Genomic DNA, 18,924 nt, shown 5'->3' on the forward strand with positions numbered 1-18,924 from the left:
TGATATACTACAACATGCAATTCCCTTGAATCAGAGTTTTCTCACATTATGCTTCAATTTAAACAATATTCGGTCCTCTTTCCAACCACATATATAAGTTAATCATTTCGTGTAGTAGCACAGTGCATTAAAGATTTAGAGAAAAATCACAAGCACGATTAAATGCGACTTTTATGGAATATACAGCTTCAACTTTTTTTAACGAGTCGAGAAAATAATATGATGGAACATTAAAGTGATTGCTTTGCACTGATAGAATTTGACATTCTTGTCTATTTACAACATGCTAAGCACGACAGAGAAGTTGGTATTAGTGATTTCAATCTAAGTTGGTATTAGTGATTTCAAGATTGAAACTTGGTATTAGTTGGTTGTTTGCTGTACAGTGATCCTGCAGCTGGAACTTCAGCTTGTGAAGAGACGGTTGCAGAAAGTGGCTGGAAATTTGTGTTTCCAACAAACCAGTAGAGCACCCACTTCAAATTGCAGAGTGTGTACTTGAGAGCTTTGGTCCAATTTTCCTGCTTATTGAAGCTCTGGGTAATGGAGTAACTTTCAACTTTGTCATTGTCAATCCTGCAAGAAAGCCATAGATAATTAAGCAACTGTTACAGTACTCTGGTTGAAATGCATCAGACCAGAACTTTGTTGGAGAACGCCAATTCTATATCTAACATTGAGTCAGGTAACATATGCCATATAAAAAGCTCAAAATTCACTTCAAAGCAGCAGTTCGAAGATCAAGATAAATTGGTGTAATACAAATTACAAAATAACAGCAGACTCATAAAAGTACTTCGCAAAAGCATCAGGTTTAGTTCCTTCCATGTTGGAATCTGTCCAACTCTCCCTTAGTTAAGTCCCACTGGTGCACGCAGTTGTCTAAGACATATTATAGCCTCATATGAATGACCATGCCAAGTCACCCACCCCTTTACATTACCAACCTATAAAATAAAAGGGAAAAGCAAAGAAACTTCTGTACTTATTCCAACTGATCTAAATTGATGTCATTGCTCGAACTTCAAGCTCCTTCTTTCAGGGATAAAAAGATGGAAATAAGCAAGCAACCTTATCATAAAAACAAAATCTACCAAACTCTTCTTTGCAGAAATTCTGACAACCAATTACACAATAGCAATGTATCTGACAAAATGTAAATCCGTTACTATAGAACATTTTGCTAAAAGATTGAAGCTTCTATGGGAATCACACATCTGAATATGCAGAGGCTTACTTGTAAGGAAGCTTAAAACATTTGTCAGGACGAATATTGTTCTCCCTATCTTTTGAATTTGCAAAGTCAGCAAACTCCTTTAGGCAGGTCAAGAACAATGTCATTGCTTTGTCATATCGTGTGCTCCAGAAGAGATTTACCGGGCCAAATCTTCAAAAGAGCAAGAGGGATCATATTAGCTACTTCTAAAAGGTAAAAGTTTGCTATTGGAAAACCAAAAACAGTGCCTGTTACTGCCAAAGTTATTTTTTCTTTTATAAGCCGCTACTGCCTAGGTATTAAGATAACTGGAAAGGAAAATGCAAAAGAACTGGCCTCCAAGAAGTGATTTCGGAGTTTGTACATTTCATTCACTATTATCAAGTAGAAAGCTCAATGTATTACAATGAAACCACGTGAATATTAAGCAAACTACCCGTCCCACATTTACTGAATATGATTATTATTGCATCATCGCCCACCTGAAATCAACTTATTTGTATCAAATTGACAGAATGGTAATAAAAATGTTTGGGAAAAAAAGGAATAAACTTACAGTTCATAAGTATTGTTATTGGTGTCCATGATCCGAGGATAACTTCCCATGGGAAGAATTTTTATCCGATATCTGGAAAGGGAAAATCAAGGATACACAACAGACAGATAACAACAAGAACACTATGCTTTACGGGTGGAAAAGCTATGTATTCTAGTGTCTAGCTTCCAAAAGTTTCTATGCTGTCATACTTAGTATTGTTTATCCGTGCTCTATGAAGCTGAACATTAACTCTAGTCAGATTAAGTTTACTTGAACAAACATGGCAACTTGGTGATTGGGTGAAAAAGTATAATGAAGGCTTGAATAAGAAACGTTAGACGGTAAGGTCAAAAGATTCAACAAGAACTTTATGCACCTTGGATCAAACCTAATCTAGATCTATCACAAACAATTTAAGATTCATAATTCGTAAGCGCCAACAGTTCTTAGGCTGAGAGTTGCATCCTAACACGCAAACTAGGAAGTAAAAGACATCAAGGAAATGACAGAATAGGACTATATTTTTAACAAATAGATAGATGTATATTCCAATAGGGATACTGAAACTTTGGCCGGAAATGTTGAGCCATTGTATGGAGAAGAAGGCAAGCTTGGCCCCATGCTGCATTTATCTCATCCCACTCAACCTAAACATTTATCATAAATACTGAACATTTGAGATAATGAAAAAATCGAAAAAGAAGAAAGATAATATAATTATGATGAGAAAAAAAGACTATACGAGAGAGTACGACATACAGTATCATAATGTGAAATAATGAGTCCTTTCTGCCATTTAAAGTGTAACACAAAATAACAGTTCATAAATGCAAAGGAAAAAAAAAAGGTAGATGAAAATAGCTACTACCAGATAACATCATTCAAGATGTCGAAATGTAGTACAGCAGTCAATACACCAAACAGAATTCATGTAGTATATTCTCTAGTACTTGCACAGCATTTATTTTTCCATTTCCTTTCATCAAACTTTGTATTAAACAGGAGATAGAATTGAAGATGTAACATATTTCACAATGGCCTAAACAGAGGTTGTGCTCTTTCAACCAATTTCCTTGACCTATTCCTGTTTTCAACAAACAAATTTACTTGACTCCTCCAACCAATAACCCAAACAAATATAAATTTTATAATAATATTTTTAATAAATCTGATATATTGAGGAAGTATTTTAAGAGAAAGTACGACTTCAGTAAGGAATATCAGATACTGCAGCAAAACTTACTGCTGAAGTTATCTACCAGGAACCCCACAAATATATCCAAATAAATTAAAGTAGCATACCGGAATTTTAGGAAGTCTTCCAAGACGAAAGTTGTTAATCGTTCCAAATTCACCATCATACCAGATTGGGAATGCATCATTGAGCACATTAGTCTTCTTTAACAGCTCTAAATGAGCTTGTGAAACTTCTGTCTTAGCTAAAATTGCATCTCTCTCTTCCTGCAGTAAAAAAATCATTTTTTAACACTGATTTCCTCCCTCCAACACAAGCGCCACCACCAACCCTCCCCCCACCCCCACCCCCCAAACCTCCCCAAAATAAAGGGGAGATACTTCTCTTCTACCCCCATATTTGAGTCAGACTTCCCACAATCATCTGATGGAGTTTTCTTTTGTTGTTATTGAGAATATCCAATAGCTCTTTTTAGTGGGGAGGGAAATGCACTAAGCTACCATTTGAAGAGGCACGACACACGACCAAAGCTTATCCCAAACAGGAAAGTAAATATGACAGATACAAACAGATACAAACAGATGCATGGTGAGAAGAAGTAGCAAGAAACCTGATGAGATATCAACTGAAACTGAAAGTTATTGAATTCGTGCCAGTACCTGGCAAAGAGAAGGCATGCTAACTATTAGCAATTAGTGATAAGAAATCTCAAACAACTAATTTAATTAATAGACATATTTTATTAAACTCTTGGTCCATGCAACCAAGCCCGGCTATAGTGACAGGTACTCTTTTACTTGTAGGTTTCTCTACTTCAGCCTATTCCGAGTTCCTTTATAATACTATAACAACAACATCAACCATTACATCCTCAATCTCGAGCTAGTTGGTGTCAACAAATAAGGTAATTTTAGCAATAATAGAAAAATCTATGGTATACAAGCAGCAAAAATTAGAGAATCTACAGCATAATATGACTCTATGAATCACCACCAGATCTATGTACAAACTAGAATCTCATGGGTGCACCGAAAAGAAACAGTATGTGTCTCCCCGCTACTAATCTGAGTTTTACATGCCTTTAACTCTGCTTGCTTCTAACTTCTGATGAGCTGTTTTACGACCTTAATTTTTCAAACGGTCTCCTAAACTACATTTATGACAGCTAGTTGCTGCACCAAAAAGTGAAAAAAGCAATTCAGATCATTTGAGAATTACCGCTCCTCCAACTCCTTAAAGCGGCTTGATTTTAACTCTAGTTCCTTCAGTTCGGCAGTGACTACAGCACATTGCTTCTCTGTTTCTTCTATTGCTGCTTCAAGTTTTCGCTCTTCTTCTTCTATCTTCAACAGCATGAAAACACATTAACATCAACAAACGCTCTTCAATACAAAAGATTTACGAAAAAGCGCAGTAGACATTATTGCAAAAAAGGTACGCGCTAAGCCTCGGCTTTCTTTATCCACAACTGTGTTTCCATTATATTCTAATATATTATCTTTGTAATATCCTCACATTCAATGCACTAGGATCAAGGACTTCAGGGTGCTTAAATATTTTTCCAGGTCTATGTTTTCCCAAGGTACTTCCATGCTGTATCAGGTTACATAGCATCTTAATTTATGTGTTCTCTATGTTATATATAAAGGTGAAAAATACAATGTCCTTTATGTGTCTCAAAATTGTTAAGCACCTTCAATTTCTCCTTCAGAAAATCAGCCTCACTAAGAACGTTTCTTGCTTCTCCCTCTAGTCGCTGAAGGCAAGCTTCGTAGGCTTGTATGTCCCTGTTAACATCTTCAACCTCCTTATCAAGTTTATCAGACAACACTCTCATGCATTCAAGACACAACGGTTGCTCAATCTGGGTCTGTGTTGAGGCAATATCAAATGCACGCTTTAGGACAGTGATGGTGGAGTGAAACCCAGAATTGTTTGGCTGTGAAGGAGCATTTAGAGGCCCACCATCTGGTGATGGAACATTTGTACCAGCTCCATCAGATGTAGGCTCACACTTATACACTGAAGCAGCTGGTGGGGGCAAAACCACGAACGATTCTTCCATGGCCTTCCCAAACTGGCTTGCATCTGGTTGAGCAGATCCTCCTCGTCCTCGAGGCGGAATCCCTGGTCCCTGATTTCTTTGCTTTGGCAATACGACGTAGGAATGTTCCATACGGCTCGACCCTATAACACTACCAGCTCCATGCATTGAAGAACCCTGCATCCCTGCACAAAGCCTCCAAATCAGCAAATCATATATGTATTATCTGTGCTTGTACTATTCCACAGGACATAGAAAAGAAAACTAACAACAAAATGAGGATCTCTAGGAACAAGAAATATAGGGATTTCGTATTATGGAAATCCAATGTTATTTAGAGGTGTTTAAGTAGGTTTATAAGCAAGTCAAACTAGCTTACACGACTTTTTAACTTTTCTTTGTGTATTGTAAACACCAAAAGTGCTTTTAAGCTAAAATCATCCGAAAAGACATAAGTTGGTCCCTCTCCATTCCATTTTCCTAGTTTGTTCTTCTCCTTACTTAGATACTTCTTAATTTATAATTTGTGCAAATAACTTTAAGGACACATAATAATAGAAAAATAGCTTATCAGCACTTCTTTTTTTACCACAAACACATCAACTATTTATTATAAGTTTCACCACTTCTATCCAAAACACGTAACTATTTATTTATAAAATCTGTTTCAGCACAAAAAAACTATTTTTCAGCACTTAATGCTTATGAGCTATTTTCAATCAGCTAAACCAAACGGACTGAAAACTCCAAATGTTGCGTCCTCCATTGAACTAAGTAGCATCCCAAATTAAAGCTTCTTTAACACACAATTACTTCACGAATAACCAAAAGTAAAAGCTTTTATTGCATCCAAAATTTTCCAATTATTACCTCCAATACAGCAGTCCACATAATCTTTTACATGATTAATTGATTGATTGATGAACATATAAAGGTAGAGAGAGAGAGAGAGAGAGAGAGAGAGAGAGAGAGAGAGAGAAGCGGAGGCAAACCGGAGCGAGAAGGAAAATCCGGGAAGAATTTATCGGCATAATTATCGACGCCGACGATGCATAGAGGATTGTGGCAGTTCTGACAGAGGTACCGAGGAAGATTCGGGTCAACCGGTAAAGTCCGACCCTTATCCGGCGTAAGGTTATTAGTACTACTGCTGCTATTTTTCGTCATGGATTGAAGATCGACGAATTCTGTATGTTGGAATTGAGTTATATGAATTTGATGGAAAATTTGGAAGCTCCGTTAACAGGTGGATCGGATCCTGTTTCCGGATCAACTTGATTTTAGACTTTTTGTGCGATTACTCAGCCATGTAAAAAAATAAAAAATAAAGGGAAAAATGTCAAATATACCCCGCTATTTTGTTATATTGTTCACATCTACCCTCCGTTATATTATCGGGACATATCTACCCTTGTCATTAGTCAAACTTTTTAAAAATGCCCTATGATGAGTGGGGATTTTGACTACTTATTAGCACATTTTTACTTTTGTTTTAGTCCGAAAGTGTTTAATTATATTCCCGAAAACTAATGAAATATGCTTAATTGCAGGAGTAATTGAAAAATGAGCCACTAAGATGAAATCAAACTCAAGAAGGAGTGATCTGAACTCAAGGATAAAATCAAACACAAAAGCTCAAAGTGTGGACCGCAGATTTTCATCTGCGGCCTCAGATTGCGAAGGAATGTTTATCAGAGTCCAAATGCAAAGTGCGGTCCGCACATTTAAGCAAGATCAGAAGTTCAGAGAGTTCTCATTCCAAGCTCAAAGGAAGTGTGAACCGCACAATTATTGTGCGGCCGCACAATTATTGTGCGGATGCACAAGTCAGCTACGCGGTCGCACTCAGAAATGTGTGGTCTACAGAAGAGCCATGTGTGGCCGCACTCAGAAATGTGCGGTCCGCAGAAGTGATGACGTCCAAATCCATCACTAAAAAGTAAATGGACATGGTCACATGCAATATAATTTACCCAACTATGAGTTGGGGTCGAATCCCACAGAAAACAATATATAGGCGATTAGGAATGTAAGAGAATTACTTGTTATGCAATGCCAAACACTTAGAATGGTTGTTGAGAAAATATTATAGCTAAATACGAAAACATAAACTAACCTAGAAAGCAAGTAAAATGATCAATGGCTACAAGCATGGGTGCATCGGGATTTATACTCAAGTAACGATCTAATATATTTCACAATTTTATAAATATGAATGAGTTTATTATTTATTAGCCTCGGATAATAAGTCTAAATTAGCTTCTCTCGAAGACTAACAAGACTTCTTAATTGTTTTAGGGATAATTCAATTATCCCTAAAACAATTAAGAGATTAAGCACACCCGAATATGGCTACAAGTAGTTCATTCCTATCCCTAGGTAGAATCTATAAAGTAAGGGTTAACGCCTCAAGTTCTTGTTAATTAATCTTTCCCAACCCGAACTATTTTTTCCAAAATTAATCCGAAGGAAATGGGCGAGTCCTAGGGTTAGCTAATCCCTTTGGAAACATTCGAGAACAAGAATAATTAAAGAAACAACAACTCGCTTCATAATAAATAAAAATCGTTCAATACATAAGCACAACAAGGTATTTAATCCACACTTTAAATATGAGTATTTCCATAAACAAGATTCAAGTGTTGGAAATAAATACTACACACTTAGATATACAATACAAAGCAAGAAAATGAAAAAATAAGCATAAAGGAGTAAGAAATTCTCAACCAAAAGTTTCAAATCCTCAAGACCCAAGTGTGTGTGCAAGAACCCTAACTTCCAAGACTTGTTCTCTAGTATATGGGCTGAAAATAAGCCAAAGATCCTCCAAGATATGATATGATTCCGATAAATGAGCTAGGTCGTGTATTAAAATGGTTTGGAGTCAAAATCGTGAAATTCCAGAACTGTCCAGTTTTTTCGCCCAGTTTCTTCTTCGCGTTCGCGAACAATACTTCGCGTTTGCGAAGGTCTGATTTCTGCTTATTTCGCGTTCGCGATATCTCCTTCGCGTTCGCGAAGGTTTGTCTCCTGCTTCATCGTGTTCGCGATTGTACCTTCGCGTTCGCGAAGGTTGGCTCCCTCCTTCTTCGCGTTCGCGTACAGCATCTCGCGTTCGCGAAGGATTGTTGTCCTGATGCTTCGCGTTCGCATCTAACCCTTCGCGTTCGCGAAGGGTAATTCACTGGGCAGATCTCCTTTGTCCATTTTAGCTTCTTTTTGACTCGTTTTCACTTGGTTTCTTCACCATCACTTCTAAATCACTTGATACCTGAAATATGCCAATAAACCTCAATAAATGCCTTAGTTTCTCAACAAAATCATACATAAGCCTAAGTTTCAAGAAGAGATAAGTGGGTAAAATACCAACTCATCAAACCCCCAAACTTAAACTATTGCTTGTCCTCAAGCAATTCAACAACTAAGAACATCCTTCAATAAAATTACCAATCAAGCTCAATGGCATACCAAACATCATTGCAAGTCAAAAGGGTTCACTTAAGCACAATCTAATGGCTTCGGTTGGTACCAACAATTAATCCAAAGCATATGAATTACCAACTACTCACAAATTTTATTTTAATTCAAGTGCTCATACACTATATTAATCAAAGTAGCAACCAAGTCATGTCACTAAAGCTTCAAAATTTGCCTCTCTATCACAATTATCTTCCCTCGCTCATTCCTCCCAATTGAAAATAGAGTTAAATTCACAACTCAAATCTCATGTGCCCTCACACTTTAAGAGAGAATCCCCAACTCATAAATTGCAATTCAACATGCACATGGGATATCAAATGGAAAGAATTAACTCTCTCTCACACAAAGATATTCAAATGCACACAAGTAGTACCATAGGCTTGCCCTTCATGTATTTCTCCACTAATGTAGAAAAACTTGGTACAAAATCAATTAGGACTTAAAAGGGTTGTAGTTTAGTCTTTTGGTTAAGGTAGGGCACAATTTGGAAGAGTGACTCAAAACCTCCCTAAGCACTACAATTTTTCAACAATCAAAGTACACTTTCTTCAAGAACTTTTCCACCCTTTCTTCGAATTTTTTTTTTATATCACCTAGTCTTCCATTTATTCACTTTTTTTTATTTTTTTATATCATCTTTCACCTTTTAAGCAACTTTCACATCACAACTTTTCCACCCTTCACCCCCAAACTTAGGCTTTTAGCGTATGTTCATACTTCAAAGTACTTAAAGAGGTAGGGTGCCAAAAGAAAATTAATAAAGAGCGACAGTTTTTAACATGGTTGCCAAAGAAAAGGTTTAAAATCTCAAAAGGGGTTGACTAAGTAAAATATGCAAGGGTAGGAAGATTAGGCACAATAGCGGTCCAAGGAAGGCCCAACATCATTTTTCCAACCAAGTTAGTCTAGGATATCGCCTTGAAGGACATTCCGGGCAAGTTCTAGACTACAAATGATACAAAAGAACTTCACAATAAATCTCACTACACATGGCACATGAAAACTCAAGTGAAATACAAATCCAAAATCCAATTGAAACCAATGAATCTCAAGGAAGTCACATATAGCCTAAGAAACTATTTAGTGAATCAAAGAGCCAAACATTGAGTCTAAAAGTCATGACAATAATCTTTACTTCAATCATTTTCTTTTTCAAAACTCAAGAATTCATATGCCGAGGTTTAAATCATGTTGGCACCAAGCAAGCCACATGTTGGTTTATGGACACAAGATCACCCCCCCTCCCCCCAAAAAAAAACTAATTTATTCACTACTAGCCATATAGACTAAAAATAATAATAATAATAATAATAATAATAATAATAATAATAATAATAATAATAATAATAATAATAATAATAATAATAATAATAATAATAATAATAATAATAATAATAATAATAATAATAATAATAATAATAATAATAATAATAATAATAATAAAATAAAATAAAAATAAAATAAAATAAAAACTAAATAAGACTAATCCCTTAAGAAAGTTGTCACGCCATCTATCATAGGGAAAAATCACCCAGTTCAACACAAATAAATTCCTTGGAAAAGAACTGCGGTATAAAGAAAAATCAAGGAATTTCATTAATACTACTATAAAAAATAAAACCTAACAAGAAAAATTAATGCTAACATGTTAGAATTAAACTTCAAACTATCACTAATAAACTACTACGTCAACCAATCTATACAAGTTATCACAAAAAACATATATATATTCATGCTCCAACTACATGTAAATGAGTCACCCCCAACCTAAAGTGTTGCACTGTCCTCAATGCAACAAAACAAAACAAGATAAAATGAAGGAGGTGCTCCCTGAAACTGCATCACTCGGAGCTAGAGGTGGTGGGAAATTTGCCCTCCAAATCCTCCTCATCGTCGTCCTCTGACTCATGTGAGCCACAAAATGAACTCAGCTTGTGCATCATTTTGGACAAGAATTTGCTTTTCTTTTTCTCATGCTCTTTGAACTTTCTCTGTCGCTTCTCAATCTTCCCTTGTCGGCGGCTCATATTTTCCAACCTGTTGTTCATGTCCTCCATCTTACCAGTTATTGTTTTTTGCTCTTTGACCATGCCATCCAGGGATAGTTGGGTAGCAGTGCCAGTAGATGTGCTAGCCCCATGTGGGCCAGTAGGAAGGCCAGCTATGAGCTGCCTAATGTGTGCATCTACTCCATGTATCTGACCGGATAAGTGACGCATAGTGTGAGGGCCGGACTGGAGTGGTCCCACGGGGTCAAATGATCCTGGTGCAGGTGCAAAGGATCCAACGGGATCGGTGGTGGCCTCAAAGAACTACCCAAATGACGAGGATGCCACATCAATTCTCCTCTTTTTCTGCTTGTCATTGGTCCCCTTTTCAGTAAAGGATGGATCATCGGCTTTCCCGGACCTTTCTCAACATCATTTGGGCATTTTAACACCCCATCATCATAGCATAGTCGAGTGATCAAGGATGGGAAGAATAGGCTTTTGGACCTCCCATGGGTGGCTTCCTCAATTTCTCTAACAATGTGCTCCCCCACATTCACAAGTAGCCCATCCATGATAGCAGCATTTATCAGCGCCCTCTCTGGTGTCACATCAATGTCATTTGTAGAAGGCAAGACTCTTGCACAGATAATAGAGAGCCATATCTTTGCCTCGGCCGTGAAATTATGAGAATCGACTCCCTTGTGCACTGTCATCCACTTTGGGGTCACCCCATCATGTAATTTGTCCACTAACCACTGGTTTTCTCCTGCTTTAGCTCTGTCTCTATAGACCTCATTATCGGCATTGGGAAGGCCATAAATTTCGTTGATTATCTTAGGGTTGAAATGGACTTGCAAACCCCGCACAGTAGTAATTAAGGTACCTTGGAAGTCGGTCCTCAAGGTGTTTGCATAAAATTCCAAAACTACTATATGATTGGCATTATTTGGTTGCTCGGCAAAACAAATCTACCTGCTTTCTACCAATCTTGTGTAGAAGTCCGGCATTTTAGCTTCAACCTTTTCCATATTTATGCCTCTTTCCCGGACGATGGTCTTTGACAAGAGTTCATCATATTTCCGCTCACATGCTGCAGATAGAAACCGGTCATGATCAAAGGGTTCCTCTTTTTCAGCTTCAAGGAATTGTTCTTGCTCAATTTCATTGTGTACCGGATCCATTTTATGCCCAAAGTACCTACAAAATAGACCAACAATGTTAAAAGCTCATATAGACACTTAAAACAATGTATTAGGAAGTATTTACGCCGAAGAAACAGGCGAAAAAGGTCCCGGGCAGATCTGTGCAAAGTTACTATTTTTCGCCAATTTAAGGACTGCCAGTGATTGCTCTTCGCATTTGCGAGATAACAATCGCATTCGCGAAGAGCAAAAACTTTTTACCCAGATTTAGACCTTCGCGTTCACGAAGGTCAAAAAACATTTGCTCAGAATTTGGCCTTCGCGTTCGCGAGCAGACCATCACGTTCGCGAAGGTAATCTTCTTCGCACAGGCCTATTTTTCGTTCAGGCATTTCGTCAAACAGTGTGTGTGCCCTCTTTTCTTTCTCATTTTTCAATCAATTTCAGCACACAACTTGCCCAAAATTTTACACTAACAGTCACACACACACACTCAACCAACCTCACCCTGCAAGCACAACCAATTTTACACACGAATTTGACATTTTAATACTCAAAATTTTAACCCTAAGGACCAAACAACCATGGTTGTTCTTCTATTGTTTTACACCAAGAAAGAGAAGAAAGAGTTAAGAGATAAGAGAGGAAATTGCATACCTTGCAAATGAGCTTGAAGATTATAGACTTGAAGATTATGGTGAAGAAGTAGTGAGACTTGAGCCAAAAAGAAACAAAAAGGGTAAATTGTTCGTTTTCAGTGTTTTAACAATTTTCAAACTTACCTGACCCTACGCGTTCGCGAGGGCATGGTCGCCTACGCAAAGGGTAAATCTGGCCAACGGTCGCGAATGCGAGTGGAACCACGCGAGCGCGAAGCTTTAGAAAAGGCCACTGGACATGAACGCGAGGTTCTGTCGCGAACGCGAAGGATATATCGCGAACGCGAAGACCTATTTCTGCAATTTATCAGCAGCTACTGGTTTGGACTGCCCGGACCATGCCACCTGCTCAAAATAACTCCAAAAAATGTGAAACTTGGCAGATTAGTCAAAAATAATATACTAAGCTATTCTAAATAAGAAAATTAAAAAACGAGTAAAATTTTTGAAAACGATGGGTTGCCTCCCACCAAACGCCGCATTTAACGTCGTGGCATAACGCGGATCAACTTTACCACTTTTCTCGCCACTTGGACGATATGAATTGGGCAACTAACTTGGAATCAAGCATGTGACCACGAGCAACGGGTGGTGGTGGTAAGTAAATGATCAAGCCAAACTTTAATTTCTTCATTTTGCATTTCTTGGCTTTCATGTGAGGAATGTCATTTTGCCTTTTTGAATATGCAAATTGCAAAATGTATGGCTCTTGTTTTTCTTCTTTGCACTTCTATATGGATTCGCACGGCTAAATTCCCATATCACCATGCAATTCCAAGGTTGAAATGCTTGGAATGCAACCTCAAGCCTTCAAATTGCAAATCTTCCCAAATTTTGACATTCTCTTTTTCCCCTGGACTAGAGCCAATCTCAACCATATTTTCAATTACATCGGTTGACTCTAATTCCATATTTTTCTTGGCATCATTAACACTCATGGTGTCGGTTGGCGGATGTTCAATTCTTGATTCCTCAAAATAAAGCTCGCTTTCTTCCTCGAAGTTGGACTCTTCTTGATCTCTTTCCAGACTCTCAAGTTGATGGGCATAGTGAGCCACAACCAATATTTTCACTTGATTTTTCAAGGTGCGGATATTATCATTATTTTGAGTTAGTGCTTATTTTAAGTCCTCGAGTGCCAAGCTTTGCTTCTTCTCATTTTCAATAATGGCCTCCAACATGAGCATCATCCTTTCATTTTGAGCATTTGAGAGTTCTTCTTGGTTTTGATCAAGTGCCAAGGAAGGACTTTCGTCTTCCACATCTAAGGAATGTTCTTGGCTATCATTTACTTCCGAGGCTTTTTGGACCTCTAAAGCTTCAAGCATTTCTCCCATTTGTAAGTTTAACCTTTCAAGCACCAAATCATCTTGGAAACTATTTTCCAAGAGCTTTTCCAAGGCATTTTGCTCTTTGTTTCCTCCTTCAAGTAGGCATTATAACATGAGCTTAAACTCTCCATTTTGACCATGCTCAATTTCTTCCACTTCCATATCCCTATAATTTTCATCACAAAAAGTAGAATCTTCATAGCGGGGGCTTGGGGAAGGGAAGGACAAATAAGCACAATCATCCCAATGACCATTTTGACGACCACACTTATCACAAATACTCCACTCGTGGGTTTGAGATTGTGCGCACAATCCACCCACGGGAGAATTTAAACAATTTTATCACGAGTGTGGTCCTCCACAATAAGGACAAGGGTCATCAAAGTATGAACAACTACCATCCGACCGATCTTCATTATATGATGCCATTTTTTTTTTTTTTTATTTTTTTAAAACTAAGAAAATAAACAAGAAACAAAAAAACAAAAATAGACCAAGGTAAGAAAGATAATTACACAAATATTCACAAGTTTGGACCAAAACACTTGCGCTTATTTCTCAAGCAACCTAAATTACGCCAAATTGTTCTCCGGCAACGGTTCCAATTTTGATGACGTCCAAATCCACCACTAAAAAGTAAATGGATACGGTCGCATGCAATATAATTTACCCAACTATGAGTCGGGGTCGAATCCCACAGAGAATAATATATAGGCGAATAGGAATGTAAGAGAATTATCACTTATTATGCAATGCCAAACACTTAGAATGGTTGTTGAGAAAATATTATAGCTAAATGCGAAAACATAAACTAACCTAGAAAGCAAGTAAAATGATCAATGGCTACAAGCATGGGTGCATCGGGATTTACACTCAAGTAACGATCCAATATATTTCATAATTTTATAAATATGAATGAGTTTATTATTTATTAGCCTCGGATAATAAGTCTAAATTAGCTTCTCTCGAAGACTAACAAGACTTCTTAATTGTTTTAGGGATAATTCAATTATCCCTAAAACAATTAAGAGATTAAGCACACCCGAATATGGCTACAAGTAGTTCATTCCTATCCCTAGGTAGAATCTATAAAGTAAGGGTTAACGCCTCAAGTTCTTATTAATTAATCTTTCCCAACCCCGAACTATTTTTCCCAAAATTAATCCGAAGGAAATGGGTGAGTCCTAGGGTTAGCTAATCCCTTTGGAAACATTCAAGAACAAGAATAATTAAAGAAACAACAACTCGCTTCATAATAGATAAAAATCGTTCAATACATAAGCACAACAAGGTATTTAATCCACACTTTAAATACGAGTATTTTCATAAACAAGATTCAAGTGTTGGAAATAAATACTACACACTTAGATATACAATAGAAAGCAAGGAAATGAAGAAATGAGCATAAAGGAGTAAGAAATTCTCAACCAAAAGCTTCAAATCTTCAAGACTCAAGTGTGTGTGCAAGAACCCTAACTTCCAAGACTTGTTCTCTCTAGTATATGGGCTGAAAATAAGCCAAAGATCCTCTAAGATATGATATGATTCCGATAAATGAGCTAGGTCGTGTATTAAAATGGTTTGGAGTCAAAATCGTGAAATTCCAGAACTGCCCAGTTTTTCCGCCCAGTTTCTTCTTCGCGTTCGCGAACAATACTTCGCGTTCGCAAAGGTTTGATTTCTGCTTCTTTCGCGTTTGCGATATCTCCTTCGCGTTCGTGATTATACCTTCGCGTTCGCGAAGGTTGGCTTCCTCCTTCTTCGCGTTCGCATACAGCATCTTGCGTTCGCGAAGGCTTGTTATCCTGATGCTTCGCGTTCGCATCTAACCCTTCGTGTTCGCAAAGGGTAATTCACTGGGCAGATCTCCTTTGTCCATTTTAGCTTCTTTTTGACTCGTTTTAACTTGGTTTCTTCACCATCACTTCTAAATCACTTGATACCTGAAATATGCCAATAAACCTCAATAAATGCCTTAGTTTCTCAACAAAATGATACAAAAACCTAAGTATCAAGAAGAAATAAGTGGGTAAAATACCAACTTATCAAGAAGAACCTTGTGCGGTCGCACTCAAAAATGTGTGGTCCGCAGAAGAACCTTGTGCGGCCGCACCCAGAAAATTGCGGACCACAGAATATGAGAGATGCGGTCGTGGTTCAGAATTATGCGGTCGCAGATTTAAATCCTGTCTAGACTGAAGCAGAGTGCGGACCGCACATGGAATTGTGCGGCCGCAGAACCTCTGAGAAGGGCAATTTTGTCCGAAAGTTCTAGCACTATATAAATAGAATTGTTTCACTGTTTTAGGTTATATTACGTACCTTTTGACATCAACAGCCGTTTACTTTGCTTCTTTTAGTTATTTTTGCCATTTTGAGCTTTTTGAATATTAGTTTTATCATTTAAATCTTTAATATGGGTTTAATTTTCACTTTTTCTTCTTCATCTCCTAATTTAAGCATGAGTAGCTAGATTTTCACTAGGGTTGTGACCCAATCCTATGGTGTGAACTTAATGGGTGTTTGATTTATTTCTTGTTTATGGTTGGGTGTTGATTATCTAGCCTAGTTCTTGCTTTTATTTGAAGATTTAATGGCTGCAACTTTATCTCATGCCTAATTGACTTGGTCTCTACTTAAGAAAGAGAGACTAAGTCTATGAAAGCTTGGCTAGCAAGAAATTGGGTCAATCGAGAGATTGATAAACCCAATTAAAGGGTTGAACCTAGAGATAGTACAACCCGACTTGAACTTATTATAAACTGCTTAGTTTAATACCTATTTGGACATGAGAAAGCCAAATTGGGCAAAATCACTCTCTGACCAAGAGGTATTGAGTGGACACTTGAGTTTTGATAGCTATAATACACCCCGACCAATAAAACATGCTTTAAGGCTTACAACTCATTAAGCAAACACTTAGGTGAAAGTCATAGCCCTAGGCCTTTTTACCATTTGAAAAACAAACAACTATAATTTGCTAGTTTTAATTCTTAGTTGTTATTCTTAGTTTAAAATAGATTTAAAAACAAACCAACTTTTGTGGAAGTGTAATCCGAGATAATTCAAGTTCATTCACTCGAATATATACTCCTAAGCCCCATTCATAGCTCCATTTGAAAAATTGATCCCGACTCCTTGTTGGGTACTATTATTGCTCTGACCGTTTTACAACCCCAAATAGAGATGTGGCTTGGACGAGATCAATTTTTTGCGTCGTTGTCGGGGAGCATAATCACGAATTTAGCTATATATTTGGTTTTGTGTGTGAATTGTCTCATTTTCCTTCTTTGTTACTAACGTGTGAGTATTGTAGGTGCATTGATGGCAAACAACGAGTTCGGAAACATAGCCGTGGGGGATGTGGACGTTGATGATGATACAATGGATGAGGTCCCTATTGAACCTCAAGCCAATAGACGAGGCCGACCGCCTCAAGACAATGTGCCCGTTCCACCCCCACCTCCACCACGAGCGGCTCCATACAGGGTGTTGCTGAATGAAGGGTATGCAAGTGCTATAGTCCCACCCAGTATTAGGGCGGGCAACTTTCAAATAACCAATGTGATGCTCACTTTGCTCGAGTAACGAGGGTTTTTCACTAGTGCACCGGGTCAAAATGCATATAAACATTTGAAGGGGTTCGTTGATACGTTTTGGGGAAGCAAGCAAACAAATGTCTCTGATAATGCTTTGAGGCTAAGGCTTTTTCCCTTTTCTCTACGAGGGAAAGCTTTAGATTTGTTGGAACGTTTGCCAAATTATTTCATTCGTACGTGGGATGAACTTGCGGAGAAATTTATTTCAAAGTACTTTTCTCCCGGGCACATAGCTATTCTTCGGGATGAAATTCTAGCATTCAAGCAAGGGCCTAATGAACCACTACACGAGATATGGGAAAGATATAGGACAATGGTGAAAGAGTGCCCCAACAATGATATGACAGAAAACATGATTCAACAAACTTTCTATTGGGGGATCAATACCACCAGCCAATGTGTAGTGAATCAACTTGCCGATGGGAACTTCATGACTATACCTTACGCGGAAGCATGTGAGGTTTTGGATGAAATAGTGGATACTTCATCGGCGTGGAAATCTAGGGCCAATGTCCCACAAGGTGATCCAAATGTGATTCTTCTTCATAAAGAGTTACATGACCATGGGCAAGCAATAGCCGAGTTGACAACCACCATGAACCAATTGGCAAAGGCTCAACTTCAACAAGTACAAAACCCGAGGCAAGTCAATGCTATGGAGGGAGTCAATATGATGGTAAACAAAAGAAGACCAAGAAGTCCACAAGTGCAACAAAGAATGGACAATTTTGTGCAAGATGATAGTGGGTTTGATCAAGGCAATTTTTACAATAATCAAGATGAAGAGGTCCAATATGTGAACAACTTTCAAGGGCAAAGAAACAACCACCAAGGCCCTAGTCAACAACAATGGAGACTTCGAATAATCAAGGAAATTGGAATTCTAGCAATCAAGGCAATTGGAATAGTGAAAATAATCAAGGCAATTGGAGTGGAAGCAATAACCAAGGGAATTGGCAAAGCAATAATAATCAGGAAATTAGGGAGGCAATAACCAAGGCGGGTGGAACTACAACCAAGGAAATAGGGGATCGGGTTTTCAAAGGCCCCCGATATACTAACAACCGAGCAACCCACCTCCTTATCCTTCTCATGTTCCTAGTTTCTCCAACAATGAAATGGGTCATATTGAGAACATGTTCAAGAAAATGATGGAGAAGAATGTCGCTTTACTCAACCGAGTACCAACATAACGTATCTTTTCATGTCATACTATCATAGATAACTAAGCCGAAAGGCTTCCGTGAGATAAGTAGAATACAACATGTGTACCAACTTATACATAAGACATACAGGCCTATAAGACCAAAATAACCACTTGTATACTGAACATAGGCCGACAAGGCCATACAATCTTTTACGTACATGTCATCTGTTTACAAGCCTCTAAGAATACATAATTTTCATAAAGTCCGGGACAGAGTCCCGCCATACCTAACAATACACGTCTAAATCATACTAACCAAACAAGCAACTCCGAAGCAAATGGAGCACACCAATATCTTCCGTTGAGCTGATAGCCTACTTGGAGGGCTCTCGACCTGTCTATCAGGACCTGCGGGCATGAAACGTAGCATCCCCAGGCAAAAGAGACGTCAGTACGAGTAATGTGCCGAGTATGTAAGGCACATAAATAAGTACATAACAGACATGGAAGAAATATAGAGTAAATGACTCAACCTGTAAGTCTGGATAACTCTGTAAATCATGAAATAATTATAGTGTCGTG

At 38.0% G+C, this 18,924-nt stretch overlaps 1 protein-coding gene across 2 annotated transcripts; it reads right to left on the bottom strand.

The window, feature by feature from the left end:
- Positions 1-220: 220 nt before the first annotated feature.
- Positions 221-6,241, bottom strand: LOC104094380 (beclin-1-like protein). Of its 2 annotated transcripts, none has more exons than XM_009600303.4 (9): positions 5,986-6,237; positions 4,643-5,178; positions 4,168-4,292; positions 3,560-3,608; positions 3,057-3,215; positions 2,316-2,401; positions 1,773-1,844; positions 1,238-1,387; positions 221-576 (listed from the first exon to the last, which is right to left on the bottom strand). In XM_009600303.4, exons 1-9 carry the CDS (start codon positions 6,158-6,160, stop codon positions 345-347), a joined length of 1,584 nt encoding a protein of 527 aa, XP_009598598.1. In that variant the 5' UTR covers positions 6,161-6,237; the 3' UTR covers positions 221-344. The 2 variants fall into 2 exon arrangements, with proteins under 2 accessions (XP_009598598.1, XP_009598599.1); XM_009600304.4 differs by lacking the exon at positions 221-576 and adding an exon at positions 1,653-1,698 and having other exon boundaries at positions 1,261-1,387; positions 5,986-6,241.
- Between the last annotated feature and the right edge of the window lie 12,683 nt (positions 6,242-18,924).

This window comes from Nicotiana tomentosiformis, chromosome 5 (assembly GCF_000390325.3).
Source record: "Nicotiana tomentosiformis chromosome 5, ASM39032v3, whole genome shotgun sequence".
Lineage (NCBI taxonomy): Eukaryota > Viridiplantae > Streptophyta > Magnoliopsida > Solanales > Solanaceae > Nicotiana > Nicotiana tomentosiformis.